Genomic DNA, 14,806 nt, shown 5'->3' with positions numbered 1-14,806 from the left:
TTATCCTCAGTCGTTTTCTTTCTACCTTAGTCTGCAAAGGCTCGACAAATTGAGTTTCGTTATGTTTCATCATGGCTTAGCTCTTTAGCATTTACTAATGATACGTAGGTGTACAACAGCGTAAGCTTTTCATAAATGCTCTCATAAAAAAATGTAGTCATCAGTTCATTACAGGGTTATTGTCAAAAGTACACAGCATAATGAAATTCCTGTCTGCCTCTCCGATGAACACACACCAGGCTGTGGCTGTCCTTGCCCAATGGTCCAAATCTCACAATGTTGGGTATGTGAGTAATGACAATCACAAAAACATAATAGGTAATGATGAATAAAACTATTAGAGTCTGGCTGCAGACCTCCTCACCTCCGCTCCATTCAGGAGGTTGTTGGCTTGCATTATACGTCAGTGATGTTACACAATATGCCTGGTTGCACTATGATTAAGATTAGGGTGATGGGAGGGTTATCTGACTCAAGTCAAGTAAACAAAGTGCAACCCAACTGGGCATCCAATGGAGCTGCTGAATTGCAGATCTGCACAGGTCTGCAGTTGGACTTTTCTTAGCAAAACAGCCAAGTTTCCTTTCACATACGGTTTCGTAAAAACGATGCTAATATTAATTTCTCATATGATCTCACAACCACAAAACTCACTAAAAAGAGTTTTTTTTTGTAATTTTCAAAGCTTATTTCTTAGGGGTGCTAAGAAAAGTACATAATCCTCTTTAAGGGTCTGGCAACATCATACGCTTCTGAGAAATTTAAGTGTACAAATGGAAATTAAATATGGATAAGCAAATCTATGATGAGACAAAAAGACTCTTCCTAGACAAAATATCTGGTCATAATTAGATGAAAAGAAAACACTGTAGCAGCAGCCTTTGATGAAATTCCACTTTTGTAAGTGCTATCTAAACTTTGTTCATGAAGCTAATGCGTTCTCCCATCAGCCCCAGCACACGCCTACTGCCTGATGGGAATTGTAGTTCCTGCCACAGAACTGCCATAAGGTTGCACATGAGATGAAAATGTTGGGTTTTTTTACTTGTATACTGTACTGAACACTTTTCTTCCTGGGTCAATGGCAAGAAATTTTTTGTGTTCAAAATGGTAACTTTGCAACTTTTGCTGCAAATTCAATTTTGTTCAAATTACTGGCTCATCACTGAGATTTTTATTATTATTATGACTTTTATTCTGCTTTTCCAGGTGTTCTGGTTATTTAAGTCATTATTTAAGGGGAAATCAAGATGCATACAGCAGCAGAAAAATAAAAAAGATACACATTCACAGAGCAAATAATACAATCAATCAAATAAATACATAATAAAAGTATATTTTGCAGGAATTGCAAAATGAACTTAAAGAGCATAAGCATTTAGTTTGGAATGGCAGAGAAGATCCCCAGAGGTGCTTCTTAGCATACTGTGGTGGAATAAGCCTGTGATTAAAAGTGTGTCTTGGAGGGGATGGTGGGGATTTTTCATGATGGTATCCATCTTCTTTTCCATGTCAGCTTTCATTATGTCCAGGATTAGCCCTGTGATGGAAGAGGCTTTCCTGATCAGTTTATTCAGGCGTTGTGCATCCTTTGAGCTCAAGTTTCTTTCCTAGGAGACCACAGCATAGAACAATACATTGGCTACTACAGACTGGTAGAACATTTCCAGAGTCTCTTAGGAAGTACAGTGTGCTCTGGCTGTTCTGGTACAGCCTCACGGTGTTGTTAGACCAGCCCGGTTTGCTGTTTATATGAACTCCCTGTACCTGTAGCTCTGCACCACATCCATGCTAGTAAATGTGACTCTGAAGGAGCTGCAGCATTTCAGCAGTCTGTGTTGTTTACCCCCATGTCTGCTCTGTTTGTTCCTAATTGTCATTATTAGGACAAAATTAGGAAAAAGAGCAGAAAAACAGAATTAATAGAAAAATGACAAAAGAGAGCTAAGTATTTCAAAATGTATTATGAATATAAACTTCACATTGCTGTGCTTTTGTGAATGAAGAATAAAAGAAGTCAAGTGAAAGATGACCAAACTAAACAATGAGATGAAACAAAGAAAAAATGACCACAGTGATTGTGAAACTGGTTGGGATTCAAACCTGCAGCCACAGAGAACCTTCTGACAGAACTTGGAAAGCACTGCAAAAACTGACCTGGTCAGGGAATGTGAGCGAGTGTACCCAGTGATGGAGCAGCATTCACTGTACCTTGAGTCTTTCTATTATGAGGGCCATCCCAAAGCGATTTAGAACTGCACAGCATGTATAAGTTGAAATCATTTTTATATATTTTTTTATAATCAGAACAGATGGAGACAACTGGGCCACAATAAGGCTGAACTGTCAACTTTGTAATGCACACTCTGTGTCTTTTATTATTAAGCCAAAGTACCAACCACCACCACCTACATTTACTCCAAACAAGAGGTGCTGTTCAATCCAATAGCTGAATTATTTCGCTCAGCAATGGGACTGCATGGAGGTGCATTGGTCACTGCTACCAACTCAAAACTCCAGGAAACTCATTTCAACCCTGTCCGGGTCACTCTCAAGTTGGGGCTTATGTGTTCTGATAGTGTCTCTATGGATTTCCCCTGAAACCCAAAAACACAAACGGGAGATAAACTAGAGACAAATTTGACCCAGTGTTAATATGCCCTGTCCAAGGGTGGTTTCTGACTTAAACCAAATGTTACTGTAACCCTGAAATCTATTAATCAGGTGTTATAATTACTACTTATGTATAGAGATGCACTTTGTAAAATGTCTAAATACATATTTTTGCTGTAAATGTGTTATAGTGCCTGAGCCAGCACCAACTGAAGAATGCTATGCAAAAATAACTTGCCTTATGAATAAAGGTTGGATGGATGGATGAATTCACTTCTAGGAAGCAGGGGTATAAAGTAAAAGACAGTTAAGGAAATAGAAAACTGGAGAGAACTAAGCAGGTCAGAATGATTTGACTGGGCTTTCCATGTGTTCTACAGAAGCTCCATACCTTTTTGTATTGTGTGGTTCAAAAATGTCTGAAATATACCTACTGTATAATGCAGACATTATCAAACTACCATTCATCCACAAACATTTTACGGGGGTGCATACAAACCCATAAATGAACTTTATACAGCCTTCCTCATGCAGTGCTAGATCACCCTTTCTATTTTTGCAAGCAATGGGGAATACTGTACATCACCCATGACATTAAAACTGGATTAAGTTGGCTTGAAGATTGTGGACTGACTGACTGGTTTCATATGTGTGAAGGTGTACTGCATGAACAGAACAAAATGGTTAAAATCTATTTTTAACCCCATACCCATATCCTTCTTTAATAGCAAAAGTATTTCTGCTGAAATATGCAGTTCTGCATATGGTATAGTCAATCCACCCATCTACTGGGTAGAACAATTCAACAAAGCAGCATGGATCGCTAGAACATTGGTCTGCTGTGTGGATGACCTGTTTTGCCTTGTGTTTGAAGCCTGTACTGGCACTTTTAAATGTTGCCCTTTAGGGTATAGTCACTTTTATTTTCATACTGGTATTTCTCACCAGCTCACAGTGCTGTTGTATCAGATGTGCTGTCCAGCCTTTCTGTCGCTACAGGACTGTGAGCTAGAAGTGTCTTCGTCGAACTTCATTTCCCAGGATGCACTGAACTACACAAATCAGCTCGCGCTTTGTTATTGCATCTACCTTGCTATTCACACAAACCCCCTGGGGACACACGCCTGAAGAAGGGGCCTGAGTTGCCTTGAAAGATTCCATATTGTAATCTTTTAGTTAACTAATAAAAGGTGTCATTTTGCTTGTCTTCTCATTACAAGTACATACAAAAAGTCATTTAAAGGACCTTTAAGTCACGAATACATCACTAGCACATTTCCAGTTTGCTTCTCTGTGTGTGTTTTGTGTTTAAATGTTTTCACAATTTTTTAAATCATGTCTAGTCCACTATCAGGATCAGTGTTATATACTCAGTTGGGCTGTTTCAACCAACATTGGCTGCAACAGCTCTTTGCTGTCATGCTGGCCGCGCAAAGCAAGGTCACTGGTGAAAAACGATTTGATGAATTTTACCAATCAGCATGACTGTTGATGTAGCCAGTGGTATCAACAGTATCAGTATTAGTCAATAGAACAAATGCTGTACTTTGGTGCAGTCCTGCATGGCTTCAAATCTCAATCCAGATTTTTTTCTTGTTTAGGTCCTAACTGGAGGAATGACCTGCCCATCTCAGTTTGAAATTCTGTGTTTAAACAGAGTTTGAGGATGCTCTTGTTTAGTGAATTTCTGTCTAGCTGTTGTGTTTTATAACCTATGAATTGTAACTAGTTTGTTTTGCTCTGAGCTCGTCATTTGTGATGGTTAATTTTGTAACCTTGTCCAGTAGCATTTGTTCCCAAAAAGTCCCTCAGAATGAAGTTTACTCAGTTATGTTGATCTCTTGGTTAAAAGCATCTGCTAAGCGAATAAATATAACATGCAAAATGTAGTCAATTTATCATTTGAATAATTGGAATTTGTGCACCTTCATTAATGAAAAATATGCTGAGAATATTAAAGGTATCCCCTTGTGTCTTTTATTTGCAGTAGAAATTTAAAATGTATTATGATTTGATTTTGTGATATTGGCATTCATGCCAACATGTGGAGTATTTTTTCTTTATTTATAAGTATTGAACACATTAATTTTCATATTGTGTTCCTTTAGAGTCCCTGTTTCATTTTGCCATTTACATGCAGCTCTTCCTATTTGTTGTTTGGGTGAATGGAAAATAGTGAGCATATTTACTGAGCTGATTTCTCTATGAGGGGGAAACCTGAAGAAACCCAACAGTAACACTTCTAGACTCACTTATACTGGAGCAGTTTAAAGTCATTAATCTTTTGAAAATGGCCCCATCATGTGCCATCATGAAATTAACAGGTTCAGGTTTATACCAGACAGGTAGAATGGCTCACTTACTAACCTATCATAAAGCACTTTCATCACTGTTTGTGGACCCTTGTCCTCCCTTGGTCTGAGCCCACGTCCTACTCATCTCCTGACTCAGTCAGTCAACTTGGAAGGAATTTTGTTCTCTAGAGCATCAGAAAGAAGAAGAAGAGTGTTGCCCTTTTCTTCACAATGCTTTGATGGCATACATTGCTCTTGCCAGCATACCTCCATGTCCTTCATGTTAACTCAGCCTAATCAATATATATATTGTGTCACACACACATGCACATAGGAGACGGTATACAGGCTCAAATAGTGTCATTTCTCAGCCAGACCAGGGGTTGGCTCTGCCTTCTAATACTCTCTCCTTTTGTCCCTGGGCAGATCAACTGAAGACCGTACCTCCCAGTAGCACCATCTCTGTCCCTCCCTCTAATGACATCACTTTCAGCACCATACAATGACATCCTATCTGATCCAGAACCCACCTCTACAAACATCACTTCCTCTTCCGGCCTCCCGAAACTCCACCTCTTCCTGCTTGTGCAATATATATTTACCCGAGAAAATTATTGTTAACCAGTTCAATTTTTGAACTCCGTTCTGTAAAGATGTGTCTTTTGTTTTCAACATGTTTTTTTTCAGTATGCAGTGTGGTTATCCGCTATTTTTCTGCCTCCAACTGTTTTCTGTTATAATTGTCAATGGGCAAATGAGCAGTGACCAACTGGGCCACCCCGTTTAATGAAAGTTCAAAAATAGAACTTTAAATAAGTGATTGGGGGCATAACAACAGAAAACAGGCACAATAACTGCTTGGGTAGCCTATGTGACTTCTCTGATACAGTGGCTGTTATCAAGAAAGTCCCTTTAAGAGACGAGCGTCATGCAGAAGGTGTTGAAAAGATGTTGCTTTTTCCAGGGCTGTCTGTACTGGAATCATTTTCTGAATCATTGCGGACAAGTCTCAATTGTCCTCAATGGCCGTTTTTCCAGTAATGCGGAGAGAAGCAGAGATGATATAGTTAGCGACAACGCTCCCTCTCCCCACTGATATATAAAATCAATGAAACTAAAACCGTTACATCTATTTCTACAAAACTTTGTAGGTATTTCTAGAATGGTCAACTTACAATATAGGCTTATAAAGTTTATATTTTATATGTATAAATATCTAGAAAAAATTAAAAACTGAGACAACCTCACTAAAAGTTGGCATTTTTGTTAGACCATTGTACCTTTTAAAAGCAGTATTTGCAGAACACAACATTATATTGATTTTTACATTTGGTGCACAATAACTCTATTATTTTTTTTTTATCATTTTTTGCCTCAACAAAGAGAAGGTTGCAAGATGTAGCTCACTGACACGTTTTTAGTGTTTAAATTCCTCAAAAATCACCACAGGGTTGAACCAGCACCTCTATAACCCAGTCTAAACAAAAACTTTATGTCCCAATTTTCACAAAAGATTAAATGTATGGGTTTCCAATGCACCCAAAGCCCACTGCACAAAGATGTATAAGCTGGTTTAAGGAGCACAATATGTGGACACCTGTGCAAAGAAAAAAAAATAATATAGTCTGAGGAGTCATCATTCATACCATTTCCTATACCTTGATTGGTTTATGTTTATGAAAAAAGTGAAATGATCACTTCATCACATAATACTTGTTGCTAACTGTTCAACATGGGGGAGGATCTACGGTAAGGAAGCCACCTTATGGGAGTCATTAGATCTGATGATCATTGGACTAGAAATATGAGGCTATTTAACAGAACAACGTACACCCTATGGTACAAATACCGTCCTCTCATGATGTTCTTCTATCGCAGGGTGACAAGGCCCCCATACACAGTGCTAAACTAATCAGGAGTAGATTCATAAACACCAGGATGAACCCAATGCTTTATGGTCTCTCCAGTCATTGGACACTGTGTAAAACAGCACTGAACCTCAATGCCGAAGTGATTTCCACCTCCTTTATCCCTCAAAGAAATGAAGGATTTTCTTCTTGAAAAATGGTGTAATATTCCATCACACAGTTCAGGATCTGACTGATCAAACACCAAGCTGGAATATGGTGCCCCTAATCCTTATTAGGCCCTCTATATTAATATACTGTTAGGTGTTTCCACTTTTTATTCATCAATTGTAGGTCATTTAAAGAGGTGTATATTCATTTCTTCTCTAAATCTTTCACTGTATTTCAATTAATAGTCATTTGTTTTTTTTAATTTTACACTGACCTGTCCAAAACTTAGTACCCATTTCCAGAAAGGCAGGTTTACAGAAATCGATATTGAAATAGAATGGCTTAGAATTTGCAAAGAACAGGAAAATCTGCATTTAAATGCCTCTAACAAAAGCATTGTATTAAGTAAATAAATCTCATAAAGGTTAAATAAAATGGATAAACTCCTGAGATCGCAAATCAATCCTGAATAGAAATGGATGTTGTATAAAGTGCCATTCTGAGGGTGTGGTGCTGCTAAATGTCTTGATGAAGCCGACCTCCTGACCATCCTAATCAGTCTAAGTGTAGCGTATGCATAGCTCTCAGGGTCTGGAACTGATGGCTTCTCGACTATGCGTTTCGGGTGTCTGTCCTTGTGGAAAAGTGATTAAGAGCTGCATTGGCCTCATTACCTCAGAGCTCATATGGCAGCTAATCACAGTGTCACCTTCAGTAAGTTGAGCCACTGCTCTGCTAATGAATGCCTCATAAAGCTTTCTGTCTACACGTTACTAAGCTGCGACAGATAAACTACAGCAAACATTCCTTCACTCTGATCCCACTCCATAACTTGTTGAATAAATAAAAACTAAACTTGTCACAACAAGCACACGGCTACCACTTGCACGCAGACTTTGTTCATTTGTTCTGCATGGAAAAGCTGCCCTTAGCCGACAAAAGAAATAAGAAAAGAGAAAAGCCGCTTACTAATAAGATTTACCTGACACGATTAGTATACACCACAGATTTGGTAATTGTCTCTTTACTCACAATAGCACCCCCACTTATATTATAAAGAAAAGAGAGGATGGTAACATTTTACTTTAGTACAATTACAAACCTACCAACTATTATCTGTTGGCAGGGTGCTAATAAATAGTCCATTTGCTGTCCTTAGTTTCACATGCACTCACATAATTCAGCCTTCATTGATTAGTTGCTAAGCAAAAGCCTTCATTTATGTTTGACACCCATAGGTGGACAAAGATTTGTGGCTCAATCAGTCAAAAGCATTCTTGTTACTCTAGGTGACCGTATGCAAATATGTGTGTAGAGATGAAGGGAATGCTTAGATGGTGGTTGACTTGACCTGCTGCCATGGAGAGCAGTGAAAGACCGGGTGTGGGGGACAGCTCAGCACATGGTGTGATGTGGAAGTCATCCTCAGTTTCCTTCTCTGTACTCTTCTTATTATGCTATGTGCTATGATGGACATTTAGCCTGAATTCCATTTCGCTGTAAAAAAGAATGATTATACCATTGAACAGACTCATCAACAACAGGTCCATGGCTGTCCTCCTTTTCATGTATTATAAGCAAACCAGTAAAAGTGCACTGCATGATGCATGCAGTGAATACACTTGACTTGAGCGTTCCTAGTTTTCATCCTCTTTCTTTCTCTGTACGTTTAGTATTCATTTGCTCAGAGGTTGATGCGCTTGCTGCTTCCTGAGCAGCTCTTCTTTTCTCCACCCTAGAGGCCCGCTTCTTCTCTTCTCTTCTTTCGTCAGCATCTTTTCGCGTTATAACTGATTAAGTCAGTGTTTGTATTGCAATTACATAGTATGTTTTCTTTAATTTTTCACTTAAGATAGCACTTAAGTCTTCAATCTGCCTCAAGAATGATTTAAGATATGAAGAGGTAGGAAAGTGACGGCGAAGGTGGTAGGGATGAGAACGCCCGTACGCATGCGCCGCACGGCTGCCCTGCTAGCGGCTGCCGAGAGTTGATTCCACAATAAAATAAAACAAAAATAAAAAGAGGAATAACCTTGGAGGTCAATCATCACCCCGAAAGCGGATAGTAGACGTCACGTAGCATATGTGTACCAAATTTCAGGTCCATAATAGCGTATTATACATAAAGATTACAGAATACGTCTGTCCTTGTGTGAACTCCTTAAGATGAACAGAAGAAGCAACAGACAGCAACCTTGAGGTGATCTCATGGATGAATTAAGACTATCACAAAGACAGCCATTAACATTCACTCTTTGAATTCTGTTTGTTAAGACGTCCAGAATACACCCCACCAAGTTAGGGTCCAAACTGAATTTATCAATCTGTTTGTCAACTAAAATGTGGGGCTGGATTATTTTAAAAGCTATTGAGAAATCTTTATCTTTGTACTTATTCCTCTCATGTGTGTTTACATTTAATTTGTTGTTGGGTGGCACAGTGGTAGCGCTGGTACCTCTCAGTAAGAAGACCTAGATTGATATCCTGGGTCCTCACAGTGTGGAGTTTACATGTTTTCCCATTGTCTGCATGAATATCCTCCGGGTGCTCTGGTTTACTATCACTGTCCTAAGAAATGTATGTTAGGTCAATTGGCAATGCTGAATTGGCCCTAGTGTGTATTTAATGTGTGTGTATGTTTGCCCTGCAGTAGACTGGCACCCTGTCTTGGGTTTGTTCCTGCCCTGAGCCCTATGCCAGCTGGGATAGGCTCCTCTGACCCCGGTTTAGATTAAGCAGGTAAGAAAATGGCATGACCTCTTTAGTATGTATTCATCCCCCTATTGTTACACTATAGATCCAACATAACATAGCATAACATTCTGACACCATGTTAAATCAAATTCAGTGTCATATGCTGTATAATTATTACTTTTTCTTCTGCAGTTGACAAACTGGGTCCTTTACTCCATTCATTTCAATTGTGCTGAAGGCCTGTTTTGTTAGGCCCACAATGGCTCTTATTGCCTTTAGGACTGCAATGACTAAAGGGCTGGGCTGGTCAGTGCAGGCTTGCAGGTTGAGACCCACCCCGGGTGCTTTGTGTGAACATGAGTATTTGCCAGCAGGAATTATTTCTCTGCAACTAGCTGCCTGCTGGACAAGAGTGAAGTTGCTGGGTCACTTCATCACAAAATATAATGCAACTAAATGAAAAATGTGGATCTCTTCTGTTTCACACTCTGTCAGGATTGATAATAGATTATAATGCAGCACTGCAATGTAGATAAGAACTAAAGGCAATCTGAGATCTACATTTTAGTAATTAATCTGACCAGATTGCAGTCAGGAAAAAAAAAACAAAACTGTAACATGCGAAAGGTTTCCTGAACAACGTTTCTCAAAAAAAGTGTAGACAGTGCTTTACTGGTATCTGAGCTCCTTTTCTTCAGTGCTTCCTTATGAATTGTTTTAAGACTCTGACTAACAGGCCATGTAAAGAACACAAGCGAGGCACTCCATGAATGTGTCCATATCAGGGGATTAAGGTGATATTCACAGCCCCAGCCTACAAAAACATTTTTTTTCCTGGTTTACTTTTCTTCCCGAATGTCATTCCATCAGATGGTATAAAAGCTGACCAATTATATTTGATGTTGGGGGATATTGGTCCTTCAAAAAAAAACCATATACCTGCCAATCAGATGTGGATTTGGTTTTTCCTTGTAAAATCAGTGGTAATGCACTGATGCTTCATCCAACCCCAGGTAGCAAGCTCACATGGGTACCAAATGCATGTGTGAATTTCCCCTTGGGATTAATAAAGTATCTATCTATCTATCTATCTATCTATCTATCTATCTATCTATCTATCTATCTATCTATCTATCTATCTATCTATCTATTTAAATGTGTCCCATATTGGACCCATTAAATTGTACACCCAAGGATCATATCTGGCTCATATGGGTTAGAACAAGTGTGCTAGGAGTGAGCAAAACCTGCACATATTTTGGCCAGTATGGGACCCACTTGGTGGCATCTGGTTCATGCCTAGCACCCATTGAAACCAGCCAAGGCCTGCCATCCACTGCAGCCCTGAATTGGATTTAGCAGTTTTGAGAATGTAATGTACAAAAACAAAAGGGTTTAATTTTATATACCCACAACATACTCTCCCTTCATTTACAGCCCTAGTCCTTATTGTTAGACATTTTAAATCTATTTAATCTCCTGCCTTACTGCTATCCAGTTTTGTAGGTGTACTGTACTTGAAATGTTTAAATGAGAACAAAGCAGATTTTTTTCTTAAGTAACAAACATGCAGAATAACAAAAAAAAAATATTAATTTGCCAACTGGCTTTGTCCTTACCTTTCTTGAGAAACTGTGTGGCGCTGGGGTGTCTGCAGGGGGGTCAGCACTTCACTGGACTCAAATGTTTTCGACAGATGTCCAGAGCCCTCGATTGTCCTGTAGTAATGTGATAGGTCATGTGTGACCGCACTGGCCATGTTGTCAGCACTGTAATCTGCTCAGTGAATCCTATGGCAGGTAAAGAGTGGAGTGCAGTAAGCTTGGAGTCACATTTCCTCCTGTGGCTATCTTATATAACACCACACCCGGCATGGATACAGTGAGCAGACCGGCCCCTTTTTCTTAGGTGATTGGATACCAAAGTCTAACTATACATGAGAAGGAAGAGTTTTGGCATTAGTCATTAACAGCCAGGATGTTCAACAACAGGGCTATCTCTATTTCAAAAAGGACACCATTAAGAATATACATAAACTCAAACTGGCTGCCTCAATGCTCTGTTTAGCATGAGGGCAGTACTGTGGTTAGTGCATCTGCCACACAACTCCAGGAACACAAATTCAGCTCTGAGCCCAGACACTATGTGTGTGGAATTTGCATGCTTTCCTTGTGTTTATGTGTGTTGTTTACAGGTTTTTGTCTCACACCTTCAAGGATATGACTTTCAGGTTGATTGGTAATACTGACTTAATTCAGTTTCGGGGTGTGTGCAAGTGTGTTATGACAGTCTGGCATCTAATCCATGGATGGCCTTGTGCCTGATGTTTAATTTATGCCCAAAGGTGGTCTGATTTCTCATTGCTGCCACTTTGAAGAAAATAAACAGATCAGAAAAAGGTAACATGAGTCACAAGGCAAAACCCAAACCATCCCAGGGAATATTCAACAATAATGGCTAATAAAGGTATGGCAATTATCTTAACACATGTCTGTAGAGTGTGTGAAGAAAGTCAGGCTGGTCAATGTCTGTTTAGAGATTCCAAATTAGTCCTAAATGACCATGAGTCTGTATGCATGTGTATGTGTGTGTGCGTGTGTGTGTTTGCGTGTGTGCGTGTGTGTGTGAGAATGGGCCTTATGTTAGACTATCACCCAGTGATGCTAGAACAGACTGTCATCTCCTAAATGTGATTAATGATGTTTGAAAGCAGTATAAATTGGTTTTCTCTGGATATTACAGTTTCCTCCCACATTCGAAAAGCCTGGCATGACTCTGTATGGGTGTGCAGAAGCCTGCAATTTACAGAAAGCTCCTTTCATGTGCCTGATGCTGTTTGGACCTCCTGTCCCTGTATTTGAAAATGTAGATTCAGAAAAGAACTGAGGTATGAAATTCAAGGTGTATGATGTGTCATGTCATGCCATTTTCTAACCCACCTAATACGGACCAGGGTCACTGGGGCTGCTGGAGTCCATTCCAGTTAGCACAGGACATAAGGTAACAGCAAACCATGGACAGCGTGCCAGTCCACCACAATATATACATATAACTGATATATAAAAATGTATAATTACCCATTTTTTTTTGGTAGGTGAAATGGTCATCACTAGGCTGTTCTTTTAGAACTGTATTCATAACTCAGGGTGGTGAATTTTGTTTGTGATGCAACTGCCTTTTGTTTCTCCAGCTTAAGAAAGAAAAAGCAAGCTAATGAATGCTTTGAAGTATTATATTCATGTGAGACAACTATACTGTAGTTGCTCAACTTGTTCTGACATTATGACTTTAATTACACCCTTCACTGTGAGATGAAAGAAAGATATAAAAAGTGATGTGACAGGACGTTAGGCAATTCACAGAAGAATACAGTATCTGTCCACTCTATTGATCATGAGTTGACAATAGGACTAGCTGTTGTTAAACTGTCTAATCAATCCATTCGCAGGCTTCTAAGGCAGGCTTGATTTTGGCCCTGTCTTATTATGAGAGTGATGAGTTTTATAGAATTGTGTGTGATTCTTATAAAGAGGAAACAAAGGTTAAAAGAATTAATCCTTGTATATATTGTCAAGGTGAAAATAGGCTTGCCTATGTGGGAAAAAGGTATAACTAAGGAGATAAACAACCTTTAAGGGGAAAGTCAGGTGAGTAGTTGTTAAACAGAGCACCGTTCAAAAGTCTAAACTAATGATGCCAAATTACCAAAACAAAAATGTGATTCAAAAGTTCAAAAGAAAAACATGTGGGAAGAGGTCCTAACAAAACTAAAATGGCTTTCTTGAACAAAACATTAACAAGATTCACGGATTTAATTGTGTAGAAATTCAAAAGCACAGGCAATGGATGATATATGCCACCATCTTAAATAGGCTTTGCGTAATGACAACTATAAGTGAGGACTGGCCTTGGTACGACAGGCTGGTGTAAAATATACGGGTGAGATAAAGTCCAAATGATAGTACTGTAGACACAATCAGATGTCTGGCCACGGGAGGTGCCACTATTAACTCCACAGTTGCACAACTTTGTTGTTTTAAACTCCCCTTTTCAAATATCGAAGTAAGGAATAACTTCAAACACAATCTGAACTCAGAAAGTACTTTAATTTCTGTTGCTGTGGTCTGTAAACAAAATGAAATACATACAGTAATTCACAACGTTACATACAAGTACATATTTTAAATACTCTGCACGTGTAAGTTTAACAAACATTTGAACCTCTTTTTATCAAATTATCTATAATAGACTTACTTTTCCACAAGGACGCACAGCATTAATGTCTCAAGTGATATGAGAAAAGGACAAACTATTCTCACAATGTGCAGCAAGAATACATAGGAAAGAATGAAGTATGAAGCCTGAACTTTCACCCGGTAATATGTAAAAAAAGTTCTACAAGTGTTTCTAATTATTCTGCCATTAGAGGTCGCCATTTAACCTGACAAAGGACTTTCTGACAACAACATTGAACTATGTGATCATCAACATGTGCCACTGCTATCAACAATGTGGCCACAGCCATTAGAAAACAACAACGAAAAGGCCGTGACCATAGTAAAATTAGAAATTAGAACTGAGATAATGTAACTAAAATAGTGATAAAAATTAATAACTGTAAAAACAAGTTACCAATTAAACAACAAGCACTACGAAAAGAAATTTCTCAAGACATCTTTCTTTTTCCTTTCTGTTAGAATTCATACTTAGAACTGTTTTGACTCTCTCTGACTGACACAGACTACCAAATTTTTTGTGAAAATGCTCAGAAATCATTGAAATATGCTGTCCAATTATTGAATTAAAACTGCTGATGTGAGATAGTGACTTAGAACTATAGGTATAAGATCAATAAATGCTGTATGGTTCTGGGCTTGAAAATATACCATAGAAGGAGCTTACTCTTGAAAACTGCTCTTTTTTGGAACTGATAAATATCTTATACTGGGTGTGGATGGGGACGGTGGGGATTATTCCCATAAAGGTCTACTTTACCAGGTCTGCCAGAGATGTGCAGAACATCTTTGTCTTGGGTGGATACACAGCATTTTTATAATAAACCCTATTTAAAAAATGTGAACACCTCATAAACTGTCAGAACTGCTGCTAATATAAACACACATCTTCACACTTCCTTACAAAGTCATTCAGTCTCCATTGGTGACCAGGCATAGATCAGAAGTACAT

At 38.8% G+C, this 14,806-nt stretch overlaps 1 protein-coding gene across 1 annotated transcript in view; it reads right to left on the bottom strand.

Annotated features, from left to right (window-relative positions):
- LOC114664228 (uncharacterized protein C7orf31) overlaps positions 1-11,430 on the bottom strand; it is a 67,988-nt gene extending 56,558 nt beyond the window's left edge. The window contains exon 1 of the mRNA XM_028818266.2: positions 11,239-11,430. Coding sequence (XP_028674099.1) covers positions 11,239-11,378 — 140 coding nt within the window. The 5' untranslated portion in view covers positions 11,379-11,430. The remainder of the gene's footprint in view (positions 1-11,238) is intronic.
- Positions 11,431-14,806: the final 3,376 nt, after the last annotated feature.

The sequence above is a fragment of the Erpetoichthys calabaricus genome, chromosome 13 (assembly GCF_900747795.2).
Source record: "Erpetoichthys calabaricus chromosome 13, fErpCal1.3, whole genome shotgun sequence".
NCBI classification, from domain to species: domain Eukaryota; kingdom Metazoa; phylum Chordata; class Cladistia; order Polypteriformes; family Polypteridae; genus Erpetoichthys; species Erpetoichthys calabaricus.
Note: the sequence above shows the minus strand (reverse complement) of the source record. Positions and strands in the feature narration are given on the sequence as shown.